General features: G+C 41.6%; 1 protein-coding gene across 1 annotated transcript; it reads left to right on the forward strand.

Annotated features, from left to right (window-relative positions):
• Positions 1-335: 335 nt before the first annotated feature.
• On the forward strand, positions 336-17,169 carry ctsa (cathepsin A). The gene is made up of 14 exons (XM_061728757.1): positions 336-466; positions 2,607-2,767; positions 7,231-7,342; positions 8,044-8,094; positions 8,165-8,251; positions 9,702-9,857; positions 11,374-11,550; positions 11,636-11,727; positions 11,883-11,961; positions 12,828-12,976; positions 13,901-13,976; positions 14,332-14,421; positions 16,656-16,757; positions 16,842-17,169. Exons 2-14 carry the CDS (start codon positions 2,607-2,609, stop codon positions 16,923-16,925), a joined length of 1,416 nt encoding a protein of 471 aa, XP_061584741.1. The 5' UTR covers positions 336-466; the 3' UTR covers positions 16,926-17,169.
• The last annotated feature ends 285 nt before the right edge of the window (positions 17,170-17,454 follow it).

A 17,454-nucleotide genomic window follows, 5' to 3' on the forward strand; every position in this document is an offset into this window, starting at 1 on the left:
TCCCCTTTCTACCTCTGCATTCCCCGCTAAACCACACTACTGAAAACTGACCACCAGGTGGCAGTTAAACCAATTTACTGTCATTTACAAGAGTTATTTAATTTCTTTTATAGAGACAAAAAAAAACGTTTGAAATCATTTAAAAGACATTGCAAAGAGGGCTTCATTTTTCTCCACTTACAACAGTGTAGGCCTATATGATATTTAACCAGTAAAAGAATGACATTAACCAAGAGGAACACTGATTTGTGGTTCCGTGATGTGATAGTTTCGCAACTGAACGTCACGTGAAAACCGGCCGAGCTGGTCACGTGACCTGCTGCTGTAGCCGGTCACGTGACCTGCTGCTAGTCACATGACCCGCGGACGTTTCCCCAGGTCAGACCGACGGCGCTGAGACCGAGACCAGCAGTAACAGCAGCAACGGGACCAGCAGGTGGACCAGCAGGTCCCGGACGAGTTCAAGGTGAGCACCGGTCCAGAACCTGGTCCAGAACCTGGTCGAGAACCTGGTCCAGAACCTCGTCCTCCTTCTGCCGTGGTTAAGGTTTAAGCCTGATTTATGGTTCCGCGTTAAATCGACGCAGAGCTACGCCGTAGCGTACGGCATACGGTGCGCGTCGTCGCGTTACCTACGGCGTACGCTCTGCGTCGGTGTAACGCGGAACCATAAATCAGTCTTTACTGCGACGTTGTTCCGCTCCGTGGTTCATGATTTTATCAACAGTATTTTAGTACTAAAATACTAAAGTATTGTAGAACTAAAGTATTTTAGTGGTTTTTCTGTTGCTGACAGAAACTATTTTCTTAACGAAAATGAACAAAACCGACCCCCAAACCGGAAAAAGCTCAGTCCTGAAACCGAAACCAGCAGTTTCAATAACGGTGGTTCTGACCCGGTTCTGACCCGGTTGTCCTGGTTCTGACTCCTTGTTAAATTTTTACTAACTAACCATGTTGTTTATGTTCTGGTCTCTGTAAAGGTCCTACAGACTTGTGTTGTAATAGACGGTATATAAATCAAATGTAATTAACTCTAATGTCCGTCCTCTCAGCCCTTCATTAACTGGTATAGACGGTTTAATCTGATTCAGTCTGAGTGAAACTTCCTCTGAGAGCACGCTGCAGCGACGTCATCAGTGTAAATGTGGTTTCAGGAGTTCATTCCTCTATTGATGTTGTCGCACTTAAAGAGGGAATAAACAGCTGCACATTTGTGAATCCAACTAGGAAACTAGTCAGAAAGGAAAAACTCTCTAAACCAGGGGTGGACAATCCTGGTCCCCGAGAGCCCCTATCCTGCATGTTTAGATGTTTCCTGCTTCCTCACACCTGATTCTAATTAATCATCACCCTCAGCTTGTCATAAAGGCCTGGACAACTCTTTTGGTGACACAGCTACTTTTATCACGGTGTGTTGAAGCAGGGAAACAGCTAAAACATGCTGGATAGGGGCTCTCCAGGACCAGGATTGGCCACCCCTGCACTAAACCATCTTATGGAGCTTTTCCACCAGCACCTACTCGGTTCTACTCATCTCAACTCAGCCTGGTTTCTTTTCCGTAACAATTCAGCACCTGGAGCAGAAGTAGGAGGTTGGAGAAGCTGCTGTGACGTATTTGATTGTGTATCTAAATGAAGAAGACAACAACACTAAAGATGTAGAACCTGGAGGAGATGATAGATGTGCTGCTGGGTCTGTGGCTTGTGTTCCATATCAAGTTAAAAAATGAGAGTGAGAGAAGCTTCAAGGGGCAACGTTTTTTTTTTTTGTTAGTTTGTCTCTGCGCTGCTGAAAAGTCAGCTGGAGCCGTGAGCATCTATGAAGAGACAGAGCTCCTGGTAGATCTGGTCGTTCCTTATCTCCGTCTAGAGTTGGATCACCAAACAGACTTTTGCTGCCGTTGCCTGTTGAATAAAATGAGGAAGCCACGAGTCGCTCTCTCTCTGATTTCCTCCTCCTGACTCAGATGTCTGACTCCAACCCCCCGACCAATCGGTGGCCTGTACTGTGATTATGACAGATACAGCCGTCAATACCTCGTCAATATGTTCTCCATATAAGAATAAATTCAGATGTACAAAAACAGACATTATTAAATAGAATAAACAAATAAAATCAAACAAATAGAGCCGAGAGGCAGCAGTCAATATGCCAGCAGTACTCTAGTCTGTTCACATAATATTGTCTATGTAATAATATTTATTGTGTTTTTGTACAATAACATACCTTTGATAATGTATGAATCATCACTCACGCATAAAAAATAATTTTTTATTTTATTTTTTAACTCTTGGGGCCCCCCTAGTGGTCACGGGGCCCTAAGCAGCCGCTAACTTCACTTATTACTTGGGCCGACTCTGCGATAAGGTCCCGGTGGAGCTCCACTCGTCTTGTTTCAGTAGCAACGTCTGGAAATTGAGATGTTTGGACAGATTTGATCAGAATGAGTTACAATCGTAGGTCTGAAATGGTCAGCGTTGCTCCCTGTGGAGGTCCAGGCGTTGTTGATGTCACCACTCCACTGCTTACAGGTGCAGGTGTTTGTGACGTTGATTCCAGCCCGGTTTCCTGTGTGGTGACATCATTTCCTCCATGGTTTCAGATGCATCTTCTTCTTTGGTACTTCCTGTCATCTCTGCTGGCCAGTGACGCCGCTCCGGCGGCGGATGAGATCACGTTCCTGCCTGGGCTGGAGAAACAGCCCAGTTTCCGGCAGTTCTCCGGGTACCTGAGTGTGGCTGATGGGAAACATCTGCACTACTGGTCAGTACCTGACACTCTCACCCCTGGGTGCTGACAAGGAGGAGTTCAGCGGCACCGGCATGCTTTTTTTTTTCTTCTTTTTTTTTTGAATGAATGAATGTTTATTTATTTCCAGAGGTGGTAGAGTAGCCAAAAATTGTACTCAAGTAAAAGTACTGTTACTTCAGAATAATATGACTCAAGTAGAAGTAAAAAGTAGTCATCCAAATAATGACTTGAGTAAAAGTAAAAAAGTACTTGGTGAAAAAACTACTCAAGTACTGAGTAACGTCTTTTTTTTTTTTTTTTTAATGCAACCATTTAAACAGACAAAAGTACAAAATAATCATCTTCAGGCAAATTAAATCAATACAATAATAAAATAAATTAAAATAAATAAAAAATAGCTTAAATTAAAAATCTTAAAGTAAATTCAAGTACTTTAATAAATAATAAAATATATAAAATAATAACAGAATAAAAAAATAAATTAAGCACAAGTAGCACAAAATTTCAAGCCTTTGTACTTTTCTTTTTTAACCCATGCAGAACTAGAACAAACATGAACTCATAGAAACTCTGTGTGTGTTTGAGTCTGTGTAAATGTGACAAAACATGCAAAAACAAACATTTTTCCCAAAGAATCACTCAGTGATGTCATGAGATTGACGCGTACGTGGATAAAAGGGATAAAAGAAAAGTAACAGCTCAACGTAGCCTAATGTAGCGGAGGAAGAGGAACAGTTTCTCCTTCACAAATCTACTCAAGTAAAAGTAAAAAGTATAGTGATTCAAAACTACTCCTAAAAGTACAAAATTTCCCAAAACTTACTCAAGTAAATGTAACGGAGTAGATGTAACTTCTTACTACCACCTCTGTTTATTTCGGTATATTTTTGTAACTGAAAGGGTGTAGGTAGAAGCAAGGCTTATATATATATATATATATATATATATATATATATATATATATATATATCTCCCCCTTTTACTGAATACATAAGAGCAACGCTCAAGACCTTTTAAATGAATTATCAAAAGATTGGAATGATATTGATATGTTTCTTGTAAAGAAAATAATACATGGAATTGTGAAACCGCTAACTCACTTATGTAATTTATCATTCAAAACAGGAACATTTCCAGAAAAAATGAAAGTGGCTAAAGTAATTCCGTTGTATAAAGATGGTGACAAACAACTGTTCACCAACTATAGACCTGTATCCTTGCTTTCTCAGTTCTCAAAAATAATCGAAAAACTTTTTGTTACAAGACTGGATAATTTCATTGAAAAAAACAATATATTAATGGACAGTCAGTATGGGTTTAGGTCGGGCAGATCAACTTCCATGGCATTAATTGAGTTGGTAGAGGAAATAACAAACTGTATAGAGGATAAGAAATATGCTATGGGAATATTTGTTGACCTAAAAAAAGCATTTGACACAATTGATCATGAGATACTACTAAAAAAACTGGAGCGGCATGGCATAAGAGGGGTTGCATCTGATTGGATTAAGAGCTACATTAAAAACAGGCGTCAATTTGTGCAGATGGGTCAGCATAAGTCTAAGAGTCTTAATATTACCTGTGGTGTCCCACAAGGGTCAGTCTTAGGCCCAAAACTTTTTATTTTGTATATCAATGATATTTGTAAAGTTTCAAATGTACTTAAGTTTGTTGTATTTGCGGATGACACAAATATTTTTTGTTCTGGAGAAGACTTGCCGCAGCTCGTGGAAGTGGTCACGAATGAATTGGTTAAATTAAAATGTTGGTTTGATACAAATAAGTTATCATTGAATTTGAAGAAAACTAAATTTATGTTATTTGGAAATCGTAAAATGAATGAAGATGTTCAAATAGAAATGAATAATGTTTTATTAGAAAGAGTTTATGAAAACACATTTTTGGGTGTCTTAATAGACCACAAGTTATGCTGGAAGGCCCACATTAGGTATCTGTGTTCTAAGATGGCAAGGAGTATTGGAGTGCTGAATAAATGTAGACACATCTTGAACCAAACAACACTATACAATCTGTACTGTGCACTCATATTACCATATCTGATCTATTGTGTTGAAATCTGGGGTAATACTTACAAGAGCACCTTACAAAGGATATGCACATTGCAAAAAAGAGCAGTAAGGATAATAAATCATGCTGGGTATCTCGAGCACACCAATCCTCTATTTCTTAAATTACAGACTTTGAAATTTATGGACTTAGTGAAAATTAGAACAGCAATAATAATGTTCAAAGCAAGAAATAATACACTGCCTGAAAACATTCAAAAAATGTTTCAAGCTAATGAAGGACAATATAGTCTGAGAGGAAAATTACATTTTAAACAACCATGTGTACGCACTACTCTTAAAACTATGTGCATATCAGTTTGTGGGGTAACTTTGTGGAATGGTCTAGATGATAAAATCAAACATAGTACTAACTCTATACAGTTTAAAAACACATACAAGAAAGCAATTCTTGACAAGTATAATAATGGGGACCTCTAAGGAAAGTAATTCACATTACATATGTATTTCTTTGATTATTATTTTGTTTTATTGTGAATGGAGTATATATGACACAAATATAACTGCCAGCATTCAAGGCTGTTTGTGGATCAGTGTAGAGGTGACTGGGAGATGGACTCTGGAATTTAGGATATTGAGGAGACCGGTTCAATTATGATTATAATTACTGATATCGCTTATTGGTTGTTTGTGTTGTATTTATTTATTTTTTGTTATTTTTTTTTTTTTTTCCTTGCTTTCTTTTCTTTTTTCTTTTTCTTTTCTTTTAATTTTATTTAATTTTTATAGTTTATATATGATATTGTGAGGAAGGGACAGGACTAAATAAGCGTTCTGCTTCCTCCTGTTCCCTCTCGAACACATTGTTTTGCTGTGTGTTTTATTTTTGAATGAGACTGTTAAATTGTTTTGCTTTTATTTTTTTTTATTCTGATGCTTTTAATTTGATTGGGTTTTGTTGTGTTCGAGACAAAGCCAATAAATAAATAAATCAGTAAACTCAAATATCCTAACAGCAAAATAAAGAAAGGCACAGAGCTCAAAACTCAAAAATAACTTACATTTCCCATCATAGCAAAAAATAAAAAATAGCGCATAGCTCAAAACTCAAAATATAACAGTATTGAAGTTGGCAAACTTAATTTTCCATACCATAACGAGAAATTACCAAATTTTTATAAAGTCTTTTAAGCCTGAATAGTGTCCAACATGATTTGATATTTACAGGACAGTTGTTCCAGATGTTAACCCCTTTGACAGATACAGTGATTTTTTTTTTTTTTTTTTACATTGGTTCGGGTTTTCGGTTTTTCAAATAATAAAGTTCCTCTCAATGTTCTGCTTTGAACATTTTATTTATACATTTTTTACATCAAACAAGGGCAATCACACAGGACAGTAAGGCAACAACAAATATAATTAGACAAAGACACAATCAAACACAATAAACAAAAAAAAAATTTATTTATATATATATATATATATATATATATATATATATATATATATTAAATTACATTAAACTAAGGAGGGGCAGAAAATAGTTTCAATGGTGTCACCATTTCCACTGCACTACAGACCAACCTATCAGTTAGTAGTAGTAGTAGTTTATTTTTGTTTTGGTCATTTCCATTAAAGATATTTGCATATACACACTGTATATGTGTACACACAGGTCTGTATGTATGTATGTATGTATATATATATATATAATATACATACATACATACATACATACATACATACATACATACATACATACATACATACATTTCTTTTTTTTTTAAGACCAAAAAGGTATAGGCTGAACAAAACAAAGAAAATGAACAAAGAAGAGAAGAAAATAAATGTGGTCACTCATGATTGAGGACAGCATAATTTAGACAATAGCTTGTCATAATAAATATATAGTTGGTAATAATTAAGGTTTAGTTTCTGTTGGGTTATCAAGATAATTTATATTAGTGTTCTATATTTATCTATTATTTTAGACGTATATATTTTATTAAATTTGTCAAAAAAGTTCCCAGCAGGGTAGGAGAAGAGAAGGGCATCGTTGGTCCTTAATGCTCTAGTACTGGGTTCCAAACCCTGGAGAACTTCAGGAGAATGCCACATAGTTCATGTCTCAGTCTTTATGAGTTCCTTCAACCAAGCCTCAAACTTGGGGCTGAGTCACATTTCCACAGTTTTAGGAAACATCTCTTGGCGATCATCATGCCAAGTGTCAGAGCAATGTTACAGTCCAAGTTTTCCATAGTAGCAACATGTCCAACGATATATAAAACGATTTAATATATATTAAAAACATTAATAACTAGGTACTATCCGCCGATACTTTTTTGGCCGATACCGATGTTTTGAAAATGGCGTGATCGGGACAACACTGCTAGAGCCTTCCGTAGTGTTGCAAGCGCCTGCGTGCTTTTAAGCGGAGCTTGTGTTCAGGTTCGTGGAGTCCCAGAAGGACCCGGCCTCCGACCCGCTGGTGCTGTGGCTGAACGGAGGTCCTGGGTGCAGCTCCCTGGACGGGTTCCTGACCGAACACGGCCCCTTCCTGGTAGGTGACCGTCGTCTCCCTGGACCCAGTCCTGGATGTGTCAGCATGATGTCGAGACCACAGTCAGTGCCTTTACATGGGAACTTTAATTCCTCTTCAATTCTGAATTAAAATTAAATCTGATTTAAAATGAGTAAAAATGACCACGTAAACACCTAATTCCGAATGAAAATAGCCATTCCGAATTAAACTTAATTCCTGGTTTATTCCGATTTTAAATCAGAATAGAAAAATTCTGTGATCATGTATTCATTCATTCCTCTTTAAATTAATTCTGGACGCTTATGTTCCGCGCTGGGCTGGTTTTCCAAACAAAGTTTCAAGATGGCAGCACGCAGTAAACGCTGGTCAAGAGCAGAGACCATTTATTTAATAAATAGCTTGGAGGACCTGGAAATAATTAAAAGAACAGATGGAAACAGGAAACATCAAAATTGTGAGCTTTTCAAAGTTGTAGCAGCTAAGTTAGTTTTTCTTCCAGTAGTTTAACTTCCGTTCCGCCCCCCCTATCCAATCAGAACCTTCCCAACCCCCAGACCTTAAGAGGAATTGGAGAAAGACCATATAAACCTCAATTCAGAATTACTATTTCCATGTAAACTCGAAGGAAAATTGTTTAATTTGGAATGATTTAATTCTGAATAATGAATTCCGAATTAAAAAACATCTTGTAACGGTGGCCAGTGTTTGTGTGTGCTCAGATCCAGGAGGACGGAGCAACGCTGCTCTACAACCCGTACTCCTGGAACAAGGTAGGTCACATGACTCATGGTAGTGGCCCACGCTGAAGCCTGACCTGACAGCTGATTGGTTCGTTTGCAGATTGCCAACATGTTGTACCTGGAGTCTCCAGTGGGGGTCGGCTTCTCGTACTCAGACGATACGAAATACGCCACCAACGACACCGAGGTGAGTCCAGAAACGCTCCATCATGTGTTCCAGACGTTAGCTCAGGCTACACAGTAACCTCAATACTCGGTAGAGAGGGGAGGAGTTTTCTTCATTTGAGGCCACCTGAAGGATAATATTTCTGTACGTCACAGGGAAGAGGTTAAGTTATGACTCAGATATGCATCAACTGTTGCTGTCTAAAAGGAAATGCTTCCTAAAGTCAGAAATCATGAGGTGTAGGTATGTGTTTTTATTTATTAGGGCCCGAGCACTTACAGTGCGAAGGCCCTATTGTATCTGTAGGAGATGTTCTCGTTCTTGTTATCGTTTTCATTATTTTCCTCGTTGTTCTTATGATGAAAGGAGGGCCTTTTTTCCCCCTAAACGTGCCCCAAAAGTCACCAAATTTTGCATGCAAGCTAGGCCTGGTGAAAAATGTGATATTTAATGGTTTGCATTAATGGGCGTGGCCTAATGGCTCAACAGCGCCCCCTAGAAAACTTCGTACATCAAGCCGCACAATACGGTTTGACGTACATGCACAAAAATCGGTACACACCTGTATCATGGCGCAACTTAAAGAAAAGTCTCTTGGCGCCATGGCCGAAACCGAACAGGAAGTCGGCCATTTTGAATTAATCGTGTAATTTTGGCGCAATTTATACCACTTCTTCGGCAGTTAATACGGCCCGAACCGTAATGTGCACCCATGTATGTTATACATCAAAATGTGCGTCTCCATCCGGCGACGATGCGCATTACTTTTCTCAGTCAAAAGTGTTACCGTGGTGACGATAGACACCAAAAAGAGCGCCCCCCTTCATCTGATTGACTTTCTGCCATAACTTTTGAATGGTTTGACATAAAGACTCGTGGGTGGTGTCATCGGACTCTGTTTTGAGTACTTGAACTTAATTGATGCAAATTAGCCCCGCCCCTTCTTCTGATTGGTCGATATTTGATAGTCCCTATTTTCGGCCATAACTTCTGAATGGTTTGACAAAGAGTCGTGGTGGTGTCATCGGACGTAGTTTTGAGTCATTGACCTTCATTGGTGAAAATTGCACGCGCGAGGTCAGGTTTTTTTTTTTTTTTTCTTTCTTTATAAACCTGCAGGTTCTGGTTTCTCTCCCTGTAGGTTTTATAACACAATTTCTGGGTTGTGGGTTGACTTTTTTCTCAAAATTGTACTTCAACATTAATCTCGACATTTTGACTTTTTTCTCGAAGTACACAATAAAAAATAAAATCTTCCCCCCTCAAATATTTTTTCTCCTGCATGGCCCTAATACTCTTCTGTAGTGAGTTTATAAAATCAGATATTTATGTATTTCTTTTTTAAAACTCATTTTCATCTTAGAATTTCAACTTTCTATTTCACACCATTGTGCTAACTCTGCTGAATACAGCCACATTCCTCAACTTGAATTACCGGTCCTGCGGGTGTGACGGTGTGTTCTGTCTGCAGGTGTCCATGAACAACTACCTGGCTCTGAAGGAGTTCTTCCAGCTGTTTCCAGAGTTCTCCAAGAACCAGCTGTTCCTGACGGGGGAGAGCTACGGCGGGATCTACATCCCCACCCTGGCTGAGAGGGTGATGGAGGACGACAGTCTCAACCTGCAGGTCTGTGGGCCTGGGACGTCATGTGGTTCAGTGTTAACACTCCCGTTCACCACAATGAAAATGAGTACTTGAGAAAGTAAAACAATAGAGGGTCTGCATTGACGTCACTTCCCCCCTGGACCAGCCCCCTTACTCACACTGAGTGGTAAAAACAGCTGCAACTAGTGGAGAAGACGGAATAACAGCTGATTATCATCTTAAATTAAAGTCAGTTGGACTTGACAGTGACCCGTACAGTTACCAAGAACCAGTGGTCCATGGACATTAATATTTGGTACAGTTACCCCAAGAACCAGTGGTCCATGGACATTAATATTTGGTACAGTTACCCCAAGAACCAGTGGTCCATGGACATTAATATTTGGTACAGTTACCAAGAACCAGTGGTCCATGGACATTAATATTTGGTACAGTTACCCCAAGAACCAGTGGTCCATGGACATTAATATTTGGTACAGTTACCAAGAACCATTGGTCCATGGACATTAATATTTGGTACAGTTACTAAGAACCAGTGGTCCATGGACATTAATATTTGGTACAGTTACCAAGAACCAGTGGTCCATGGACATTAATATTTGGTACAGTTACCAAGAACCAGTGGTCCATGGACATTAATATTTGACCACAAATCCAGTTTCCTGATATTTATATGTACTTAATTTCTACGCCGGGGAAATACACGAAGCAAAGCTTGAAGATACAAAAGTCTTGACGCTTGGTCCAACTTCAAGGCAGGATTTGTTGTAGAAATTAAAGTGATGAGGACACCGAACTTTATGATTTGACCGTTTAACGTTAGCTACCCAAAAATCCAACATTACCTGATACAAAATGGGAACCACAAATCCACGTTTCGGTGCCTGGAATCCAGTTGTTTCTGTGAATTACAGCGATCCATTTGTCTCTCTTAAGATTATTTTTCGGCAGTCTGTAAAACGATAACTCAGATTTCTTGCTAAATCTATGAGTACAGTCGATCACACAACAGCTCTTTCCCATTTTAGATGTTTTCCAGTTGCTCAAACTGAAAGTTTAGCTGCAGGGGTGGTAGCTGCAGGGGTGGTAGCTGCAGGGGTGGTAGCTGCAGGGGTGGTAGCTGCAGGGGTGGTAACTGCAGGGGTGGTAACTGCAGGGGTGGTAGCTGCAGGGGTGGTAGCTGCAGGGGTGGTAGATGCAGGGGTGGTAGCTGCAGGGGTGGTAGCTGCAGGGGCGGTAGATGCAGGGGTGGTAACTGCAGGGGTGGTAGATGCAGGGGTGGTAGCTGCAGGGGTGGTAACTGCAGGGGTGGTAACTGCAGGGGTGGTAGCTGCAGGGGTGGTAGCTGCAGGGGCGGTAGATGCAGGGGCGGTAGCTGCAGGGGTGGTAGCTGCAGGGGTGGTAACTGCAGGGGCGGTAGCTGCAGGGGCGGTAGATGCAGGGGTGGTAGCTGCAGGGGTGGTAGCTGCAGGGGTGGTAGCTGCAGGGGTCGTAGCGGCATCGCTGGGATCTTGTTGACTTGTCGCCGGTCTTCCAGGGCATCGCCGTGGGAAACGGGATGTCGAGCTACGAGATGAACGACAACTCTCTGGTGTACTTCGCCTACTACCACGGCCTGCTGGGCAGCCGGCTGTGGTCGCAACTGCAGAGCTTCTGCTGCAGCGCCGGCAAGTGCGACTTCTACAACAACCCGGAGCAGAACTGCAGCCAGAGCGTGAGTGTGAGCAGGTCTGGGTCGGGTGTGTCCTGGTCTGGGTCGGGTGTGTCCTGGTCTCAGCGGTTCTGTGTGTCCTCTGCAGCTCTCCGAGGTCCAGGACATCGTCTACAGCTCAGGACTCAACATGTACAACCTGTACGCCTCGTGTCCCGGTGGAGTCCACCAGCGGGTCAGGTGAGCAGAGCCGCCCCCCCTGCAGCCGGATCCGTCCTGGCGCCGGGGACTGCCGTCCGACTGACTGACAGCCGCCTGACTGACGTCCGCCTGACGGCCGCCTGACGACTGACGGCCGACGGCCGCCTGACGACTGACGGCTGTCTGCTTTTCAGTGTGGAGCGCGGGCAGCTGGTGATCCGAGACCTGGGCAACAGCTTCATCCACCACCGGTGGACCCAGCTCTGGAACCAGGTGGGTGGAACTCTCTCATGATAAACTACGTTTACATTCAGTCAAAATCTGGGTTACGGTCAATATTCCGGTTACTGAGACATTGGGAATAATCTGTTTCCATGCGTGAGCTAACAGGGTTTACATGTTACCTGTTTACATGGTAATTAATCATTCAGGATATCTGGATCAAACCAGCGACGCACGGAGAACATCATGACGCAATTCCCCTCATTTCTGCTTCTTCTTCCTGTATCCAAATCCAAAACAACAACAATAACAGCAGCACGGAAGATAATCAACAGCCCAGTAGAAGTAGTTTTGTTTCTTGGTCCTGTAGTTCTCCTTTTTCAGCGTCTTCCAGCGGAGCTTGATCTGGTCTGGCATTCCTACAAATGCTGCTTCGTGCAACTTTTCTCTCACCTTCTTGTAAATCTTCTATCCCGGTACTTTCTACCGTCTACAAATGCAGAAATGTTCATATCCTTCATTACATTTATGAAGTGATTAGTCTCCTCCTGGTCTTGGTTTCTCCGTGTTTATAAGAACTTCCTGGACTCAAAAGACCAGGATTCCTTGTGAACAGAGCATGTGCAGAAAACATATTCCTGTTCCGTTTGATGGGGATATTCCGTTTGGCGTTTACATGACCCAATATTCAGGTTTTAAAAGCAGTAACCCAGGGGTAACCCAGCAAATTCCGGTTATTCTTTTTTTTTTTTTTTTTTTTTTTTCAAATTCCGGTTATTCAAAGGGGTTATTGGTGTTTACATGGCCGTGTAACCGGGTTATTGCTAATATTCCGGTTAGAAAAGGGTTATTGATGCATGGAAACACAGTCATAGTGGGCTGGCCTGCAGTGCTTCACCCCAGCCGTCTCTCTGCAGAAGCTGAAAGGTCTGGCAGCCGTGCATCCGTCTGCTCGTCTGGACCCCCCCTGCACCAACTCCACCCCCTCCACCCTTTACCTGAACAACGCGTACGTGAAGACGGCCCTGCACATCAGCCCCAAAGCCCTGCCCTGGGTCATCTGCAGGTGAGACCCCATCTACGTCACCTATACACTAATCTCACCATACGGTACGATACACGATACTGAGGTCACGATAACGATACGATATTATACCAGTATTTTTTTAACAACCTTGAATGAGGAACATATGACTGGAAAAAATTGTCTTTTATTTGAAAGACACAAAATAAAAAACAATGCTGTGCGTTTGCCCTATTGTTACATTTTGTTATGCTTTATAACTGTTTAAGTTTTAAAGAGAAAGCCAGGCCAACCATTTTCCATAAACTGAACTAAAAGTAAATGTCAGGTTTGCATTATGATCTTCAGTTTCATACAAGTACAAATATTTACCCACAAACTGAATAGTTTCTCTCATGTATGATTTTACTTTTTTCTTTTCCAGAAATGTAACAACTAAAATGAAATAAATAAATAAAAGTAAATACATAAACTATGAAAAGTCCCAAACTCCAAATGCAACATGACTGTTATTGATCTTCTGCCAGAGCTCAGAGCTTCACCTGCTCCAGCCTGAGGCCGTAAGGTGAACCCGGTATCGTTTCATCCTCCCACCTTTGGGGACGACACAATCTTTACATCATAAAAAAGATTGATTCATGCTCACCTTAGAAGTAAAAGTTCAGAGCTCAAAACCCCGCAAGAGTCTCGTGATCGGAACCGCAAAACGGTACTAGTTTCTTCTGAGCGTAGTCAGATTTTGGTCCGCGGGTCGAGGTCGTCACGTGATCCCGCTGCACCAATAGGATGTTACTAGTAAATACAATATATTCATATTTATAACCCAATATCAGATACAGTTTGTCACCTCCACGACACGTATCGTGACATTTCTGTACCGCAAAATTTCCTGGCACGATATATTGTTACACCCTAGTCACCTCCGTCACCTCCGTCACTGACGGGTAAACCACATGTGTGTTGCAGCGCCGAGGTGAACCTGAACTACCGGCGCATCTACATGAACGTGAAGGACCAGTACCTGAAGCTGCTGTCTGCTCTGGTCAGTGAACGCATCACCACACAATGTTCAGCACAGGGGGGTGGTAGCTGCTGCTCCTTGGTCTGAGAGGAGCAGCAGGAGGTCAGGGCCTGACCGGTGGACCGGCTGGTGCTGCTGGTCTGAGAGGAGCAGGAGGAGGTCAGGGCCTGACCGGTGGCCCTGGAGCCTGGAGGAAATGAGCAAAGGTCCAACTTATAAACGTATCCATGCCAACACAAGCTGGGACACTAAGCTCCTGTATTTCAAGACTGTACCCATTATTAGGCCCCGGGGTGCCAGGGGTGTCCCCAGGGTGCTGAGGTCCCCGGGGTGCTGGGGCGTGTCCTCACGGCTGCTTGTGCTGCTCTGCTTACAGAAGTACCGGATCCTGGTGTACAACGGGGACGTGGACATGGCCTGCAACTTCATGGGGGACGAGTGGTTCGTAGAGTCTCTGCTGCAACAGGTAACTCAACTTGTTGTTGTTTTTCTATCAGTATATCACCCTGGACACAGAACAGTAACCCCCGTGAAGCCACTGACCTCTGGAGGAGAGAGTAAAGCTGTAACTGTGAGAGTTTGAAAAGGCTGATCTTCTCCTGCTACCTGCAGACCGTCATCATCTCACTGGCATTAATCACTGTGTCCCCTTTTAATAAAGATGCTTATATGAATACCTGTCCATTAAAGGGGGAAAATGTAAAGCATATTGAGCACTCTTTGTTACTATTTATCAGATTAATTATGTTTCTGTCCCAATTGTTGGCACTTCTTTCAGCCCGTAGTTTTTTGGGAAAACTCTGTCCAGCACAGTGTCGTATAGCGTTCCCAACCGTCCCTTGAATAACGGAATCGTCCCGTATTTATAAACTACAGTACGTCCCGTATTGAGCTGAAAAGGGACGCACTTTGTTCCGTTTTACTGTGAGAGTCAGAAAATAGTCATAAAATACCAACGGAAAATGGCATTGAGCTGTTGAGTTCATAAGTTATTTTGTTCTGTTTTACTACAACTGTCGCTACAGTCATGGCCTTTGAGGCACAAATATGTTTACAAGTTTTCTACAGACTTTCTGTTTGCACTTTTGTTATTGCACTAAAAACTTTTCCATGGTTTGACATACAGTCGTGGGTGGTGTCATCGGACTGGGTTTTGAGTCCTTGACTTTTATTGGTGAAAGTTGCGCGCGCGAGGGCCCGTTCATCGCTGCTTGCAGCTTTAATTTCCATTTTTTTTGTCTTAGTTTGGCCCTAATACTCTGTCGTAGTATTTCAACATTAATCTCGACATTTCGACTTTTTTCTCCAAGTGCACAATAAAAAAAAAAACTTCCCCTCTCAAATATTTTTCCTCCTGCATGGCCCTGATACTCTTCTGTACTTTTCCTGTTCAGGCAAGCAGCACATATTTGGTGTTGAGAAGTCGGAGCATGCTCTAACTGGAATAGTCTGCATTTTAACATTTCACAGTAAATTGAAATGTAATGCCATTCCACCCCAGCAGGGGTTGTAGATGCTCCATTTAGAGGCTCTCACGTGAAATTACAATGTGACCTGTGGCACATGTCAAACCTCCTCCAAACTATTATTAAAATGATCTTATATTTAGTCTTGATATCAGATAAATGCAACAATATACAACTGTTCTCACCCTACCATTATTTATTTAACCAAAACCAGAGGTAAAGTCTTGTGGGTAACACCAAGTACCACCTTGCAGCTTCCAGAGGATTTGAAGAGAATAAGTTGCAGCCAGTCATCATCAACCTTTTGCATACGGATCATCAGCAAGTCTACACACCTTTTTATAAAAGTAGATCTTTAAGCAGCTTCCTGAACTGGAGAATTCAGTTAACGTGTGTATGTTTGCTGCTGCACAAGCACAGTTCTGCTCTGTGGGATTAATAAAGTTCTATTCTATTCTATTCTATTCTATGACACAAAAAGGGAAATGCATCACCACTTATCTTAGAGATGCAATGCTTGATTTTGATTTATTTATTTGCACATTTTTTTTAAAGAAGAAAAGAAAAAAATACAATGGAGTGTGTTTAGAGAAAATTAAAAAAAACAAAAAAACAACAACATAAAAGAAAATGTGCTGGAGAGATCAGAAACCTAAGAGGGTTATCAAGTGGCCTCCCCTCTATGATACACTTCAGACAGTAAAACAAGAAATACATTAGAAAAAAACAACCCAAGATAATTAAATAATGGTTAAAATAGACCTCTTAAAAAATATGATAAAAGGAGCAGAATGTAGCATAAACCAAAACAAAGAGCAGCTGGATATACAGGACTGTCTCAGAAAATTAGAATATTATGATAGAGTTCTTTATTTTCTGTAATGCAATTTAAAAAAACAAAAATGTCATACATTCTGGATTCATTACAAATCAACTGAAATATTGCAAGCCTTTTATTATTTTAATATTGCTGATTATGGTTTACAGTTTAAGATTAAGATTCCCAGAATATTCTAATTTTTTGAGATAGGATATTTGAGTTTTCTTAAGCTGTAAGCCCTGTACTTGTGGAAAAGCGCTGTTACTGAGTGTTCCATGAACTCTGTATTCAAGAGGCAAAGACTCGTCTTCACGTGACGGGAAAGGCCCGTAAGCCCGGCGGCAGATCCGGCTCCAGAGCTCTGCTGAGAAATCCACCAGACCGTTGTTCAGATTGTTCATGTGTGTGTCTCAGGTGGAGGTTCAGAGGCGCACGTGGCTCTACGACGACGTTGACGGTCGGCAGGTTGGAGGTTTTGTCAAAGACTTCAACAACATCACTTTCCTCACTGTGAAGGTACGCGCTCGTCCTCATCCGTGTTCAGCATTTACATGCTTTTGTTTTTGTGTTTTCCTGACGTTTTTCTGACACGCCCTGCAGGGTTCAGGTCACATGGTTCCAACGGATAAACCCATCGCCGCCTTCGCCATGTTCACCAGGTTCATCAAGAACCAGCCGTACTGAGCTGAGAACAGTCTGGACCTGTTTGGTTTCCTAACACTGACAGCGGATCAGCGCCCTGTTGCTCGGCAACGGAAGCAGAAAGTCCATAACCAATCATGTTGTTCTTCTCCACTGACTCCCTCCCCTGATTGCTGTTTCAGCATGTGGCTGTCATGGCAACAAGCACTGCCAGATTTATTTTCTATGAAAATAAATTCTTTGATTTACAGGATGAACAAATAAATAAAGTTTGATTTAAATCAAAGACTTGACTGTTTTTCATTTCTGCTGAAAGGGAAACTGGTTCTGCTGAAGCTGATCCAGAAATAACCCGGTGAACCTTGGGTGACATGATGACCTGCATGTTTCTGAGTGGGTTGGGATACCAGTATTCAGGCTCCGGCAACATACGGGTACTAGATTACCCACACGGCCGTTCATGGGAAAACCGGAAGGGAGAACAAGTTTGGCAGGGTTGGAAATGAGCCGAGGTTGACAGGCCATGGGCCTCATTTATAAAGCTTGCTTGCGCACAAAACAGGGCTTGAAA

Source organism: Cololabis saira, chromosome 8, assembly GCF_033807715.1.
Source record: "Cololabis saira isolate AMF1-May2022 chromosome 8, fColSai1.1, whole genome shotgun sequence".
NCBI classification, from domain to species: Eukaryota; Metazoa; Chordata; class Actinopteri; order Beloniformes; family Belonidae; genus Cololabis; species Cololabis saira.